Source organism: Dreissena polymorpha, chromosome 12, assembly GCF_020536995.1.
Source record: "Dreissena polymorpha isolate Duluth1 chromosome 12, UMN_Dpol_1.0, whole genome shotgun sequence".
Lineage (NCBI taxonomy): Eukaryota > Metazoa > Mollusca > Bivalvia > Myida > Dreissenidae > Dreissena > Dreissena polymorpha.
Window position 1 is genome coordinate 75,820,202 of NC_068366.1, and position 18,344 is coordinate 75,838,545.

Consider the following 18,344-nt stretch of genomic DNA (forward strand, 5'->3'; position numbering starts at 1 on the left):
TAGCTTAAAGGTTTTTCGAACGAATCCTTTATCCTGCAATATGGTACTCATTTTAGAACAGAAGTTTGAGGCAAGCATTGCTTCACAACAAACACATTCAACGTTTTTTTAAATAATCAAGATTAACTTAAATAATAATTTTTTGCAGAATAACAAAGTAAATCAGGTTTACCGTTACATTCATTTTGATAACATTATCAACGCCAACGAATCAGTCATAATTATTGTTTGATTTACTAATGCACACTTCACTCTGGTGATATTCATACTGAGATAACGACAGTGATGCCGGCGCAGTCAGACAGACTTCATTACGTTAATTGACGCATACAAACGGGGGAGACGATAAAACATTCTGGAAGCATAAAAAAAATCTACGATGTTTAAGCGCATCGGCCATTGACAAATCAATGACGTTGTTATATTTATGATACAATAATAAAATCAAACGATTGGTAGGTCAATTTGAAATATCAATTTTAACCAGCGAGGTTTTTTCTTCACTCCCATGTGCCCAGTTCAATTGTTCAATTAATTAATTTTTTTTGGAATAAATGTAATTAAGCACTTATTTGTCTTACAGTGTATAATGAAATATGCTAACAATCAATAATGGAAGTTAACAGTAACACTGTACAAATGATTTAATCATAGGCGGTGGGCTCCTTTCTTCATTAAATTAAATGTATAGTGTTAAATCTGTATCATTTTATTTACACTACTCGTGATAATGATGAAATCCTTGCATTCAAACACGTGGACAATGAACAGATAAACGAGTCTGGTAAAAACGGTCATTGCGTTTCGTCTATAATAAAGATTTCGTAACGGCCTACAAAAGTTGCTCCTCTTTCACTATTACATAGATAATTCCTAAAATATTACAAATTCTGCAACACAGCTATAAAACATTAGACAACGAACGACATGACAAGGTCTTGAAAGACGTGTATGTCACGATCGCATGACACATTTCCCACAGGGATATCGCAATATCACGATGAATTGAACCATCGGGTTAATGTTTCCTGGTAAATTAAAACGAGGATGAATACCTATGTGATAAACATTGTTACTTTTTATATGTGGCGCGTTTTCTTCCATTAGCCTCGTCATAAAACGACGATCCCCATTCTATTTTAGTACCACTTTTTCAAAGCAAATTAATCGTAATGTGTTGGGTTTTTTTGCAAATCGATTGACGTAAAGCAATCAAAGTATTCAGAATTATCGGGATTAACCCATTAATGCCTAGTGGACTCTCCCATCCTTCTAAATTGGATCAATTTATTTCCAAAAACAGGGATGTCTAGTATATTTATTTCTATATTTAGAATATTTCTAACAGAAATTCCTTTCAGCAAACAGCGCAGACCCAGATGAGACGCCGCATTATGCGGCGTCTCATCTGGGTCTACGCTGTTTGCAATGTCCTTTTTTCAGGACGCTAGGCATAAATGGGTTAATGAGAAACCGCATGCGAGGGTTACGAAATATGTTTTATTTTAGTGTATTAATGTTTTAAAAAGGATCATTTGTCATATGTATTTTACGTAAATAGAAGCACACATGTGTGTTTTGCTAACTACGTTATGTTTGACCTTCACAAGGTCTATGATTAAGACATGCTAACAGGTTATCCATGGTAGGATTACTCGTTTAAATTGTATTTTGTCGCATTTATCCTCAGAATGTAGATATTATATTTTATGAAAATAAAGTGTTCGTGTACTATTGCAGATTTACGGTTGTTATTTTGTGGTATATGTTTGGTGATTGTGGGGATTCTTGTTTGCTTGTTTGTGAGCGTGATATCGAGTAGAATAGAATTGTAGTTAGATACATTGGAGACGCCATTGTTAATTTGGAAACATCTATGGTTTGGTTTATTTAATATATACAATAGACTTACAGCCCAGGAGTTTACATGATCAAAACATATTAACGTATACAAAGGCATGACATGTGATCAGTATTGAAGTTGTTAGAGTATCAATACATGAAAATGTCCAGGATAAAAAACAAAAATTTGATTACAGCATTTAGAATCCAGTTAACAATAAATGCTTTAACGATTACGTCAAAAACAACAAAGACATATGTGATGCCGGAATTCAATTATGTTTATGATGAATAAACATTTTCATGTGTGCTGAAAAGATAATACAATTTAAAATAATACACATAAAATTATGCTAATTGAGAATACGTTGATGTTATTAAAGGTGACTAAATGTGGTAGATACTATTGCTTCACGTTAAGACGATATGATCTTGAGGGATATATATGGTGGTATTGATACGTTTTACGGTAACTTTTACCTTTATAGAGATTGTGTACCGGTATTATAATTCGTTGACTGTGGAGGTCTCAGCTCGTATGGACTATGTCGTCATACATAAAGCATGCTGGCATCAGTGATCGAAAAATATGAAACCTGATATGACTGCATATTATATCAAAACTTAAAATGGCCCCACGTTTTTCAATATTTTCTTTTGATTCCCGCAACCCGGTCGTGTTTTTTTTATCCAACGGTATTTGTTTGTAATGTGTTCGCCGCTCTCGGTTATAACGTAAACTATTTTTTTACTTAAACCATTATTGCCTAATGGACTCTCCCATCCTTCTAAATTGGATCAATTTATTTCCAAAATTAGGGATGTCTAGTATGTGTATTTCTATATTTGAATATTTCTTACAGAAATTACTTTACGCAAACGCCGCAGACCCTAATGAGACGCCACATTGTGCGGCCTCTCATCTGGGTCTACGCTGTTTGCCAAGGCCTTTTTTCTAGACGCTAGGCATAATTGGGTTAATTATAAGTGTAAAATGAAAATTAAATATTTCTCGTCGCATGAATATAAGTTCTACAGTCATTTCGCAAACTTTTAAATTATGTGAGTCGCCCCTTTAAACAGTTTTTTAACAACAATATTCACGTACCGAAACAATGATTCATATTGTAATTAAATTAAAGCAGGCTGTTTTTGCATATGATTACGTGGTCAAATATATATAGAGAAATAAATATACTAGACATCCCTAATTTTGGAAATAAATTGATCCAATTTAGAAGGATGGTAGAGTCCACTGAGCGTAAATGGGTTAATTATCACGGATGTAAGTGCAGTTAGAGGAGATAACAGTCAAATATCAATCCATAACACAAGTTCATGCATTGCACCAATACTGCATTGTGTATAACGCGGGATTGAATGAACTAGTTCGCCCTGCTTTATTGTTGTGCAAAAAAAACAAATGCTGCAAATGCTGCAGATAATTGCTTTATGTAAGGTGCGCTTGTTTAATATATGGAATAATGATGCAATATCGAAATTTCCCAGAAATTTTAATTCATGGCATTCTATTAATCAAACCAAGAATTGATTCGATGATCAAACTGGTCGTATCACCACGGACAGAGCAGAGATAAATGATTCTTCCATAAACTAATGATGTAATAATTTAAAACGCTCTGGATTCTGCGGGTAAAGTTAAAATGAAACGAAGCCCAGAGATAGTCTAACACGATCATCTCAGAGTGAGGATTATATGATTGGCGTTCTGAGAAAACTTGGCATAATGCATGTGCGGAAAGTGTCGTCCAAGATTAGCCTGTGCAGTTTATAAATTATTTAATTAAAATACTTGCTAATCTATGTATTCATTTCATCGAATACCAAATAATTAGCATTACTTCAAAGTTGATTTGTCACAAAATGATCGATTCAAAAATGAATGGTTGACATTCTTTCAAATTTCAGACAGACGATTTCAATATGGATAGTTTTGATTGGAACCACACCGATGACACGTCATCAATGCCCCCGGAAACAAGCAAGCTCTCACTCTCGGAGGAGGCGGCCCTGCTCGACCAATACAACCAGGAACAAGCCATCCGGTACCTTCCCGTGTTCGTGTTCCTAATTATCATCTTGGTCATAGGAACCATTGGAAACAGCCTTGTCCTGTTCGTTTACTGCAAGATGTTTAGAAAGACTTCGTCTAACTATTTCATCGTTGCTATGGCAATATTTGACCTCTTAGCGTGTGCTATAGGCTTGCCAACCGAATTATACGATCTGAGATATTCGTTAACGTTTTACAGCGGTGCGATATGTAAGATATTTAGATACACTGAAGCAGTTGTTGTTTACGGATCTGCCATCATCCTTGTTGAAATTGCATTCGACCGGTACTTCAAAATCTGCAAACCATTGATGTTAATTGAACTTTACAAGATAAAAATCATGTGCTTTGTCGCCGGGCTAGCAGCGGTGGTGATATCAATTCCAGCACTCATCTTGTACGGGATTTCCCGAACGCATACGCCGGACGGCCGTGTCCAAGGATACGACTGCTCGATAGAGGAGACGTATAGAAAACAAGCGTTTTCCAAAATCTATTATCTCATGCTCGGACTGGTATTTGTAACGACAGTCCTGATCTTATCTGGCTTGTACATTCGTATCTGGGTTGAAATAAAACGCAGGAAAAAGCTGGTGATTGGGGATCAGGTAAAGAGACCGAGCAGGGAGGAAATTCCGATGCAAAACACCTTGGCGAATGACCAGAAGACCAAGAAACTAAGAGTGGTCCGGTACTGCTCTGAGTACAGCGACGAAGACTCGCAGGACATGGCGACCAGGATGTCCTTGCGGCCAACACTTCAGTGCCTTGCGGAGGCGATGACAAAGTTTCGGGTTAGTCGCACCACCATTGTCCTGTTTGCGGTCACTGTTGTGTTTGTCATCAGCTATCTTCCTGGAATCATCGTCATGATATGCAGGTCCTCTATAAAGGATCTGGAAAAGAATCAGACTCTCGCCGAGCAAGTTATAAGTAAACTGTTCTCCAAGTTTTATTTCATCAACAATGCGATAAATCCAATTATATACAGTTTCCTCAACCTCAGCTTCAGACGTCGATGTATAGTGTTAATTAAGAAATTATTTGTTTGCCGAAAACGTGATTTTCGCTTTCGAAAACCGATTTATGAAAAAACGGATTCCCAGAAGAGTAATAAAAGCACGAAAAGTTCCAAAAGCGCTAAGATAAGTACCAAAGAGCTTCAAGTATGAGATAAAGTGAATCTACGTACGTTTGAACAATTTAACCAATAGAGGGTGTTACAAATAACTCTCGTGTCGGAATCTGGAAAGTGTTTGCATTTTAGAGTATTGGATATAAGCTGTTTACCGGTTATAAGAGAACACATTATAACAATACTCTTGAAACCGGTATACGCTATTTATCAGTTCTAAATTATAAATCGCATCAATGTGGTGTACAAATTTGAAATAGAGAACACAAATGTGTAATACTTAGTTATATGGATTGTATATATAGAACTTGTGTTTTTTTTAATATATATATTTTTGTGTTTAAATTTGTTAATACTTTGCATTGCGTTACATTATTTAACATTTATTATGTACGTTTGAAATTGTAAAATGCTTTTGTTTTTTGTTTTTCTTTCGACGAATATTTTGCTCATACTGTTAAAATAACACCTACACGAGTTTTATCTCACCAAAACCTGACTTGTTGAAACATTTCATCAATTTATTTCACATGATATGATAATTTTCGCTCATAACATGTATATCATATATTTCATGTATGTCCATGTGTAAAAGTTGTTCTTTGTTTACGCCGGTCTAACGTTGTGTTCATTAGTTTACTGTTGAATCTTTTCTGGATGTATTTCTTTTATTTTATGAATACATATTTTATATTTCCTGATAAATTAGTATTATTTTATCAGAAATATGGCCGTTCCTGAAACATGATCATTTCCATAACTTCAATAGCGTATTACAATATAAGTTCTTAAACACAACAAACAATCTTTAAAAGGCGATTTCTTCAGTTATTAAAAAATTAGCTTGTTCAAAATTTACTTGCTTAAGTCACTGTTACTATTTTAAAGATATTTACAAAATGGTATTTATGTTGCTAAGTTCTTTAAGTTTTTAAAATAAAATTTCGTGATGTTAAAACGTGTGGTCGATTGGTCTTGATGTCGAGTTACTCATATTTCATCAACGTGTACGTCAAACAGTACGTTATTCATATGTTCAGACTGACATTTAATTTATCAATAAATACAACATATCGTTCATGAGGTTTATTACGCAGGGTAACATTTGTATCACATAAACAATCGATGATTGTATCAAGACTGAAGGTGAATTTTTGTCATCGCTTTTTGCCATCCATGCGACACACGGACACTGGCAGTACAGAATATTTTTAAATGTTCTGAGTTTTCAAATTATAATAAATCAACATCTTTCATATTATGACTTCAAACTGTCAACTTGTTTCGATTAAAAAGTGCTTTTCTTTTATGTTCATCTTCATACTATTTTTGTATTACTATATTATGAAAACATATGTTTTTATAATTTATAGAACACTGCGTGACAAACTTGATAAAAGTAATGTCACAGACGTAAGTTATATCGCGCGTGTTTGACACTCTAATCAAAGCCTTATCAAAAGTCTAATAACTCTATCAGTAGACCTATTTCTTTAGCTCATATAGTTGCATAACAGAAAAGTATAGTTTCTTTTAATATGGCACCTTCACTTAATGTTATTTGGTAATAAATGACGAGCATAAATCTAAAACAGGCTAGAACTACACACAATAAACTTGAAAATCAGTAGCTGAATCTACAAAATACGCTTAGTTACATTTAGATTCTCAACAACTTATTTCCTGATACAGATTAAGTTTCTTAGAGTGTAAAAGCCGGACTCGCCTTTGTCAAAAGAACAAAAACAACCTGTGAGCATTTAAACCCTGGATCGTGATTTAAATTCCTAGGCATGTTGTATAAACTGCGTAGTGACTGAGGCATGTCGCATAACCCGTGTGGTGACTGTGGCCTGTCGTATAACCTAGGTGGGTGATTGGTCGTATAACCTAGGTGGGTGATTGGTCGTATAACCAAGGTGGGTGATTGGTCGTATAACCTAGATGGGCAGTCGCATAACATGCGTGTTGACTTGACCAGTCGCATAAACCTGCATAGTGACTTGGCATATCGCATAGCCTGCGTGGTGACTGGTATCAAACCATATGAGCCGCGCTCTGTCAAAAGGGGGGTTAATGCATTTGCGAAAAGTGTCGTCCTAGATTAGCCTGTGCAGTCCGCATAGGCTTATCATGGACGACTTTTTCCGCCTAGACTTCACAAGCTTATTTAGGAAGACATTTAATGCTCATGTGTTTAACCCCATTTTCACACAGCACGGCCCATATATTTAGCCCTTCGATAAATAAGGGCACTTTTCAGTCAATGGCAGAAATATTCGCACTTTATATTGCGTTTGAATGACCAGTATTGCCCCAAAATAGTTTAAATAAGTCATAATGACTACCATGACTAAAATAAATGAAATCGAATCAGACAATCAAAACATAGGCGGACAATCTTAAGTGTAAATGTTACAGCCATACGTGTACACAGCGCATGTTAAGGCAGATAAATACGCTACTTAGAGTTGCACATTTACTGACAATATGCTCCCTTTATATAGGAATGAAATAACTTACATTAATAAATGTAATCAGACACCTTTGAGGATTTTTGGTGTAAAATTGACATAACTATTATGAAGTTTAAATGTTCTGATATTTAAATGTTACATAGCATATTCAATGTATAATTCAATCGAATAAGATATTTTATGTCATCTCTTAAACATAGCGAAATACATTCAATTGATATAAATGGTATTCTACGCAGGCACCACTTATAGATATGAAACTTTTCTTCTGTTTCTGGAGTGTAGTATTATGATGCATCACAAATAAACAATATTGCGACGTCGTGCTATTACACATTTATATATTTTACTGTTTTCAATTACAACAATAAATATCGACTTTATCGATCTACACATCGTTCATTTTATAATCCTCCCATAGACCGTTCCATAATTTAGTCATTACATAATTATCTCCCCTGAATTCTCTCCGCGTCCGCCATTACACTGCTGCTTAACAATCGGTAACATATATAAGAAAGCACTGATTATTCAACGGATGAATTTCTTTCTAAATTCTAAGGCCGTCATAACATGGTCTTGGTTGTCTTGGAAAACTAACACATTGACACATTAAAAAAAGCATTTAATTAATTTAAATGCAATATTTTTCATTTGATTATTTGCATCAATCTTTAAATCGTGTATGCCTTTGCATTCCAGTGTTTAATTGCCCCTTTGTTCTGCATAATCCGATTTTCTCGTTTTGATCAGATATTGTCCAGACTTAACTAACCACATGGTGTTATAAACCACACTGGGTGGCAGATGACAGTCTGGTCATTAAACACAATTGATGATGCCACCATGTCTCATCTTCCTGGTAGTATTAAGCAGTCATTTGGTAAGATAATTTACCTACGACATACTTAACAGTTGCGTAAATAAGATATGTTACATATTTTACAAATTAAAAGTTATGTCCAATATAGAATATCAGAAATTGTACACCGTAAAGATACTAGCCTGTTTAATTTATGAAAAAATAAAGTATTTAAAAAAAAAAAAAACATTTAACGTATTTAGCGGGTATCGGTTAATTTAAACTACGTCATTCCGTATGAAGATTTGATGTTACGGCAATGCACGAACGATATCATAAAACAATAAATTACATTTGACATCAAACAGAGGTAAAAAATATTTTAAAAATATATATGTATATAAATATATGTGTGTTAAAATTTTAGATATGTGTCACTAGTAATGAGTTTTCAATATACATGAGTACACAGTTCAAATCAACATCTTTCATATTATGACTTCAAACTGTCAACTTGTTTCGATTAAAAAGTGCTTTTCTTTTATGTTCATCTTCATACTATTTTTGTATTACTATATTATGAAAACATATGTTTTTATAATTTATAGAACACTGCGTGACAAACTTGATAAAAGTAATGTCACAGACGTAAGTTATATCGCGCGTGTTTGACACTCTAATCAAAGCCTTATCAAAAGTCTAATAACTCTATCAGTAGACCTATTTCTTTAGCTCATATAGTTGCATAACAGAAAAGTATAGTTTCTTTTAATATGGCACCTTCACTTAATGTTATTTGGTAATAAATGACGAGCATAAATCTAAAACAGGCTAGAACTACACACAATAAACTTGAAAATCAGTAGCTGAATCTACAAAATACGCTTAGTTACATTTAGATTCTCAACAACTTATTTCCTGATACAGATTAAGTTTCTTAGAGTGTAAAAGCCGGACTCGCCTTTGTCAAAAGAACAAAAACAACCTGTGAGCATTTAAACCCTGGATCGTGATTTAAATTCCTAGGCATGTTGTATAAACTGCGTAGTGACTGAGGCATGTCGCATAACCCGTGTGGTGACTGTGGCCTGTCGTATAACCTAGGTGGGTGATTGGTCGTATAACCTAGGTGGGTGATTGGTCGTATAACCAAGGTGGGTGATTGGTCGTATAACCTAGATGGGCAGTCGCATAACATGCGTGTTGACTTGACCAGTCGCATAAACCTGCATAGTGACTTGGCATATCGCATAGCCTGCGTGGTGACTGGTATCAAACCATATGAGCCGCGCTCTGTCAAAAGGGGGGTTAATGCATTTGCGTAAAGTGTCGTCCTAGATTAGCCTGTGCAGTCCGCATAGGCTTATCATGGAAGACTTTTTCCGCCTAGACTTCACAAGCTTATTTAGGAAGACATTTAATGCTCATGTGTTTAACCCCATTTTCACACAGCACGGCCCATATATTTAGCCCTTCGATAAATAAGGGCACTTTTCAGTCAATGGCAGAAATATTCGCACTTTATATTGCGTTTGAATGACCAGTATTGCCCCAAAATAGTTTAAATAAGTCATAATGACTACCATGACTAAAATAAATGAAATCGAATCAGACAATCAAAACATAGGCGGACAATCTTAAGTGTAAATGTTACAGCCATACGTGTACACAGCGCATGTTAAAGGGATCTTTCTTGACAAAATTGAAAAAAGTTGTTTCAGATTCGTAAGTTTTCGTTTTAGTTATGATATTTGTGAGGAAACAGTAATACTGAACATTAACCATGCTCTAATATAGCCATTATATGCATCTTTTGATGATTTTAAAACCTAAAAATTATAAAGCGTTGCAACGCGAAACGATTGAATAATTTGGAGAGTTCTGTTTTTGTCGTTAAATTTTGTGAAACTACAAAGATTGCTTATATAAGGTATAAAATACGTCTCGAATGTGTACTCGGCGGAATAGCTCAGTAGGCTAGAGCGTTTTTACTTCAGGACTCTGGCAGGACTCCAGGGGTCACTGGTTCGAAACCTGCTCCGGGCAATGTTCTTTTCCTTTTTTAATTTTTTTTTCTTGATTTTTTACTGGAGCTTTTACGATCCAATGTTTACATTTATCAATATAAAGCATTTAATGAATAAGTTAAAAAAATGCCAAAATCTGTGAAAAGGCCCCTTTAAGGCAGATAAATACGCTACTTAGAGTTGCACATTTACTGACAATATGCTCCCTTTATATAGGAATGAAATAACTTACATTAATAAATGTAATCAGACACCTTTGAGGATTTTTGGTGTAAAATTGACATAACTATTATGAAGTTCAAATGTTCTGATATTTAAATGTTACATAGCATATTCAATGTATAATTCAATCGAATAAGATATTTTATGTCATCTCTTAAACATAGCGAAATACATTCAATTTATATAAATGGTATTCTACGCAGGCACCACTTATAGATATGAAACTTTTCTTCTGTTTCTGGAGTATAGTATTATGATGCATCACAAATAAACAATATTGCGACGTCGTGCTATTACACATTTATATATTTTACTGTTTTCAATTACAACAATAAATATCGACTTTATCGATCTACACATCGTTCATTTTATAATCCTTCCATACACCCCCTCATAGTAATTAAAGGTGCCTAGAACGCGGGGTTGTATACAGACCCCTTTTGTAATATTGACCCCTTAAGTATAGTCTGAAAACTACCGAGACCGTGTAACTGGCACTATGTAATAGTATATATATATATATCAAATATAATATATTATAATATAATATATATATATATATATATATATACGCAACCAGAAATGAATGCTGATACATCGCAATGATCTTTGGCGTTATGTAATGAAGCCTCGTTCTGGGAAAATCATGCTTAACGCATGTGATTGAATTGGCATCCTAGATAAGTCTGTGCATTCCGTAATGGCTAATGACACATCACCGAAATCCTGTTCAGGCAGACTGCGTCGTCCTTAAGAAGCATGTGATCATCTGGCTAAAACAGGCTAATCTGCGCCACTTTACTCACATGCATAGTTACAGTTACCCTCCAGTTTGAGACATATAAACGCCACCAAAAATGAATGATGATACATCGCAATGATCTTGGGCGTTATGTAATGAAGCCTCGTTCTGGTAAAACAAAACTTAATGCATGTGGTTGAATTGGCATCCTAGATAAGTCTGTGCATTCCGCACAGGCTAATGAGGGACGAAACTTTCCTCCGTCATAGTTTCTTATTTTACAGGTAGTCTCCGTTTCACCAAAATCCAGTATAGGCGGACTGCGTCGTACTTGAGAATCATGTGCTAATCTGGCTAATCACTGGCTAATCTGGGACACTTTACGCACATGCATAGAGTCCTGGAGTTACCTCAGACAGACGCTCAATATTATTTCTAAGAAACATAACGTAGTTGAGGGGTATAGTATATAAATATTACATGTCTGACAGGGTGACAGTAAATTTGTCAACTTGAGGAAATACTGTCAACCGAGGCGAAGCAAAGGTTGACAGTATTTTTCCGAAAGTTGACAAATTTACTGTCACACTGTCAGACATGTAATATTTATTTTATTATACCGAACAAACTATTCAAACATGAACAATTTATATGAACCATGAACAATTTTAATATTCAATAATTGTATTTCATTTCAGCCATGAACAACTATTAATATGTCGAGTGTTTGAGCTTTTCGGGCCGAGCAAAATGAACTTCGCTTTATTCGGAACCGACCTAGTAATCGATTTATCCCATCAATTTTCTTAGTCGTCAATTTTTCTTTAAAACTATATCACCGAACCAGCTTGTCGTATTTTATTTTCATCACTTGATTACGCAATTTATGACGTACTCGTGTGACGTCATTTCGGTGACGAAACATTTTGGAACAATAATATGGACGTGGTTGTTTTTAAACAGTAAAAAAGTCTATTTGTTAAAAGCATCGAACGAATCCAAAACGTATTTCGGATTGTGTATTTGTCATGCATAATACCTTAAGAACAGACACTGGAAGTGTATATCGTTGTAACTTTATTGTTATTAGCATTGGATTAAAGTTGCCATTGAGGTAAGCGTGTCGTTTATACGAAATTTATTTTTTATGACTCCTGTCAAAGCTTAAATAATGGCATTAATCTATTCTACAGCACAGTTTCAGTTGCAATCGATATTTTAATTATCCAAATACAACGGAAATGCAAAAAATGCGTACTGCGCATGCGCGAATGGGACAGTATAATTTTAGAACATTCCGCACGTGATTGCTAAGGCAGCGGGATACAGTATTTTTTGGACAGTACATTTCTTCCCGCTGGTGGCACGTGATTGCTATGGCAGCGGGCGACAGTATATTTTGGACAGTAAATTTATTCCCGCTGGGTCTGACAGTATTTCTATGTCACGATGGCCTATGGGAGTTTAGCATTGTGAATAAGAGTGAGGTATAATAATCAATATTGCATCCCGTGTATATTCTTCGAAGAGGAAATATATATTTAACACTAAATAATTATATGATGTGTTTAAGTGTTCCGGCCAATTCACTAAAAAATGGCGATGATGTATATTTGACATGAACATTTAGTTGACATCATGCGTTTTTTAATTGCCTACCGATTATTCTCTTCAGTCGCACGAGTGTGGTACGTACAAAATGTAACGTCGGTTGGGATATATGATGTTCACACCTCATGGAATATCAACATTATGCTTGGATGGGTCAACGAAAATTGAACATCTATCGTAAGGTATAATATTGACAGAAGTTCGCTTACAATTAACCAAAAAATATAATTGTATAGATATGCACTGGTCTCTGTATATATTCAACACGCTATTTATATTATTGTAGCATGTCTGAAGGAAATTCATACGTGAAACTAAAATAGTATAGTTAACGTACAGACTATGTGATAATCTTTAAGATTTTCCAACGAATCAAAAGGTCCTTAAAACATGCACACTATTCAGGTCAGTTTGAGTGAAGAAACAGAATACACACTGAACGTCAATCTAGAGGGATACTAAAAATTAAAGCGATATTAAGAATTAAGCACTTATGTTTATTACGGTGTTGAATGAAATATGCCTACAATAGATAAATGTAGACAGCAGTCACACTTTACTTTTGTCATGTGAAGGGCAAGGGCTGCTTTTAATCACACAATTTAGTGTATAGTGTTAAAACTGCATTTATTTGTATCACTTTTGATAATGAACACATATTTGCTTGATAAAACGGGGTTAATTATATTATGTACGTGCGTTGTAAAAAAATATTTAAAATCAACATTCGCAGCCGCCCACAAAACGGCTCCTCTTTTACTTTTACTTCCTGAAACATGGCACACTTTGCAATACATCTTTATAACATTGAACAATGAACGACAGGACTAGACTTTGACAGGCTTAACTGTCACCATCGCATGCAGCTTTTCCCAGAGGGATACCGAACTAAAATGACGAATTGTTTCATCTGGTAATTTTTTCATTCGAATTGAACCGATGACGAAAACCTAGTTGTCGGACGTTGTTACCTTTAAATAGAACTTTCTCCCCATTAGCCTCGTAATAAAACTTCGATTCTCGTTTTATTTTAGAACCGCGATTTATAAAAGCGAATTTAACCTGATGTGTTATTAGCAAATAGATTGATATAAAACAGTCGGAGTATTTCGCATTATCAGCATTAACAAGAGACCGCACGCTAAGGTTACGAAATATGAAATATGTTATGGTATTGAGGTTTTAAAGAGGTTCATTTGTAATCTGTAATTTACTAAAATTGAAACACAAATGTGTGTTTTGTGAACTACGTTATTTTAAAATTTTGACAAGGTCTTAATTTAAGACATGCTTAAAGGTCATGCATGGTCTGGTCTCTGGTTTTAATTGGCATTCTAACAAGTATATTGTCAAATTCTATATGGGTATTGATTATTGATGAAAATGTATGGTGTATTACTGTAGGTGTATTTTTTTGGTACATTTATGCGATACTTCAAATACTGTTGGGCTTGTTGGTAACCGCGGTGATGTGATTAAAGGGGATTAAAATGTGTACATATTTTAGTTTTGCTCTAAGATGTTACTAATATTTGACGATGGAGGTCTTAGTATGGTTTTACTCTTTTGATACAAAAAGCTAGGTGGAATAAATGCGCAAAACATACACATCTGATATCACTGCATATTATTTCACAACTGACTATGGACAGCACGTGTTTTGTTTCGCTTTGTACAACAGCTTGTGTTTTTGTTCTATATCGAAACATATTTCAACGCAAATCGTTCATAATGTGTTGCTCTTCCTTGGAGGTAACTTACTTTTTTCACTTAATCGCTAACGGAATAAAAGCTCGTTATAATAATGTTTGAGTTGCCGCTTTTAAAAGCTATTGAACAAATTACGAAACATGAGACATATAAGAGCATTAGTAAGTGGTAATTTGTATCGTAGGTTTCAGTATGCTAAATATTTTTGGTGTCGATGCTAAACTAAAAAAATCAGCAGCATTTATTTGAAGACACACTTCTCTGTATGTGCACTTGACATTACTTTATTTTTGAATTTTTCTGCTTGCATGTATAAGAAAAGAAAAACATTGTAGTAAATTACAAATGCAATTGCTTGATTTTAGTTTGGAGACTACATGAGATTTTTACAGTTAGCAGGACACCATCATCAACTGGATAGAAGCCGGTAAAAAGATTGCCGCAAAACCGCATTCTGTACATAGATGGTGACGTTATTGTCAGTTAGACCGATGTGTACACAATGGCAAAACCGTGACCGCGAATCGTTGATTCGATTTAAGTTCTTTCTTACATACCACATGTATCATCTCTTTTATTGTTTAAATCAATTTGGCTCGGAATGCTCTTTAACAAAAGGTATGCTTATTAGGGTCTCTGTGCGCAAAAGTTTGCATTTATTTTTTGTTTAAGTTATTGCTTTTGCATTGCATTTGTTAAGAAAATATTTTTAGTTTGTTGTGACCTTAATAGTTTCTGAATAACGATGGGTTAGGTTTAACTAAATCAGGCGTAAGCATTAATTTGATATTAACTGATATATGGCCACGTAATTACTTTTAAACAGAGCCCCAACTGTGATTAGAAAATGAGTCCTTTATTTGGCTATATAAGGCCAGAAATAGTGTGCATTTTGTTATAAAACAATTGTTTTAAAGGGTGATTCACAAAGGTTCATAGTTAGAATATAACATAAAGTAGATAGAGTTTGTCATGCAGCATTAACTAATGGATTTTCATTGTACATGGTATTATTACAAATAACCGGGGTATGTGCATCTAGGGTATATACAGTAAGATATCAATTTATATAACCAATTTCGTGTATTGTACCAATACGGCATTTCGTACTAAGCGGGAGTGACTGAACAAATTCGCTCTGCTGTACTGTTGTGAAACTATAGCAAATGGTGTAGTTTGTTGCTAAATTTCAGGTTTGGATGTTTAATAAATTGAAAATGATGCAATATCGAAATTTCCAAGAAATATTAATTTTAGGTATGTTATTTATCAACAAAAGAAAAGATTCGACGACCCAAATGATCGTTTCAAAATAGATAAAAGCAGACATAAATGATTGCTTCCATAAACTAATGAAATCATAATCAAAATCACTATTGAACCTGTGATAATGAAGTCGACATGATACAAAGAACGGAGATTGTCTAGTGCTAAAATCTCAAATTGATGATGGATATAACTAGATATAGCAATTATTCATTTCAACAAAAATGCCTTAAAGTACATCAGAATATATGAAAGGATATCAATTATGAATTATTACGCCCAAGCAATTAGTAGAAAAGTGCATGGATGCTACATCTGACCGTGAGTGCGTACTCGTGTGGGTGCGTGCGTGCGTCCGTCCGTCCAGAAAACAATATATAAATCATTGATATTTTCGAATTATATCATAATTTTATTATGTATGTAGTTACGTAAAATTAACCAATTAATCAACTAAACAATGAATCAATTAATGAATTAACAAACGAACGAACAACGACCGACAACCGAAAGAACGAACGAACAACAAACAAACAGCAAACACGCTAAACACAAACTAATAAATAATGAAATAAATACTATTAAATGTACCTGTACACTGATTCTAATTGCAACATAAATTATTTAATACTTTGAAAGATGGTGTTACATATTCGGATTGATTTTAAGGCATGTAATAATTTGATGGAAACATTTACTCAACAAAAATGTCTTCACACAATAATGATTTCATTAATCGACTCCCACAATGGACACGTTTAAATTGATAAAACGTATTGACATACATATGTTAAATTTAAAATGTTTGCACGGCGTTTCATATTTGAATTAAAATATTGCTTAATCATGGCATAATAATATTTCCTTGGCTTATACATACATTGTTAACAATATTTCAGATTTGAATTGAAACACATATCTCGATTAAGAAATGAATAGTTGATATATTTGATATATTGCTAATTTCAGACGAACTATTTCAAAATGGATACATTTGATTGGAACTACACCGAAGACACGCCATCCAACCCCCCCCCCCGAAACAAGCACGCTACCACATTCAAAGAGGGCGGCCCTTCTCGACCAATACAACCAGGAACAGGCCATCCGGTACCTTCCCGTGTTCGTATTCCTCATTATCATCTTGTTCATAGGAACCAATGGAAACAGCCTTGTCCTGTTCGTTTACTGCAAGATGTTTAGAAAGACTTCGTCTAACTATTTCATCGTTGCTATGGCGATATTTGACCTCTTAGCGTGTGTATTAGGTTTGCCAACCGAATTATACGATCTGAGATATTCGTTAACGTTTTACAGCGGTGCGATATGTAAGATATTTAGATACACTGAAACAGTTGTTTACGGTTCTGCCATCATCTATGTGCAGCTGCCTTTGACCGATAGTTCAAAATATGCAAAAACCTTTGATGCTAATTCAACTTTACCAGATAAAGATCTGCGTCGTGGCCGGACTAGTCGCTGTGACAATATCAATACCAGCGCTCATTTTGGCCGTGTTCAAGAGTACGAATGCCCCGGAATAGTACGAATAAGCAATCTCGACCGCAGTGATAAAAACCATTAAAAACAAATCATAAAAAAACAGAGACATACACTTTTAAGTAAAGTTCTGCCGCCTTAGTTATATATAACGGATATAAAGGCCGACAAAAACGTTTCTTCCAGTTGTACATTTTCCAACGATATTTTCCCTTGTGTATACGATTGGACCCAATAATATTAAAGAATGAGCTAAGATATCTTTTGGGAATATTCTGTTTAAATCGATGAAAAATTTATTAAGTTATAATGCTCCCATATTTAAATGGTTAAAAGCATAGTCAATACGCAATATACACGAATACTACGAAAAACGATTATACTCCATGCTGTCAGTATAAAATTGCGAAATATCTTCGATCAGTATAAATGACATCCAACGAATGTAAGTTTTACAGAACTAATGAAACTTTTCCGGGGTTTCGGGAGTGGTATTTTGATACATCATAACACTATATACCGATAAGTGGCATCATACTGTATACAATTCATTCTATGTAGCAACGGAATTAAAACATAAATCAGTACATGCTGTGTTTTGCTTTCTATACAATTAAATGAGCAGAAATATGTCTGTAGGGTTTATTGTTTAAGCATACGAGTTGCGCTCTAGATAACGGGGCTTTTTGCATGTGCGAAAGTTTCGTCCAATATTAGATCGTGCAGTCCGCACATACTTATCATGGACGACACTTTCCGCTTAAACTAGATTTTCGCTGAGAAAAGACTTCCTGTAAACTATAATTACCAAATCCAGAGATAAGTATCCTCCCTTATTCAATTAAACATTTCAATTTTGTATTTACCAAGATTATATATTTTTTTTAAATTGCTAAATATGCAACTATAATATTTAAGCTTGCAAGATATAGACAA

At 34.5% G+C, this 18,344-nt stretch overlaps 2 protein-coding genes across 2 annotated transcripts in view; both read left to right on the plus strand.

The window, feature by feature from the left end:
- Positions 1–6,239, plus strand: part of LOC127853716 (neuropeptide S receptor-like) — a 12,856-nt gene extending 6,617 nt beyond the window's left edge. Inside the window, exon 2 of the mRNA XM_052388450.1 lies at positions 3,772–6,239. Within this exon, the coding sequence (XP_052244410.1) occupies positions 3,772–5,088 (1,317 nt within the window). The 3' untranslated portion in view covers positions 5,089–6,239. The remainder of the gene's footprint in view (positions 1–3,771) is intronic.
- Positions 6,240–15,130: 8,891 nt separating this feature from the next.
- LOC127854075 (neuromedin-U receptor 1-like) lies at positions 15,131–17,995 on the plus strand. Its single transcript, XM_052389013.1, has 2 exons — positions 15,131–15,260; positions 16,878–17,995. Exons 1-2 carry the CDS (start codon positions 15,244–15,246, stop codon positions 17,491–17,493), a joined length of 633 nt encoding a protein of 210 aa, XP_052244973.1. The 5' UTR covers positions 15,131–15,243; the 3' UTR covers positions 17,494–17,995.
- Positions 17,996–18,344: the final 349 nt, after the last annotated feature.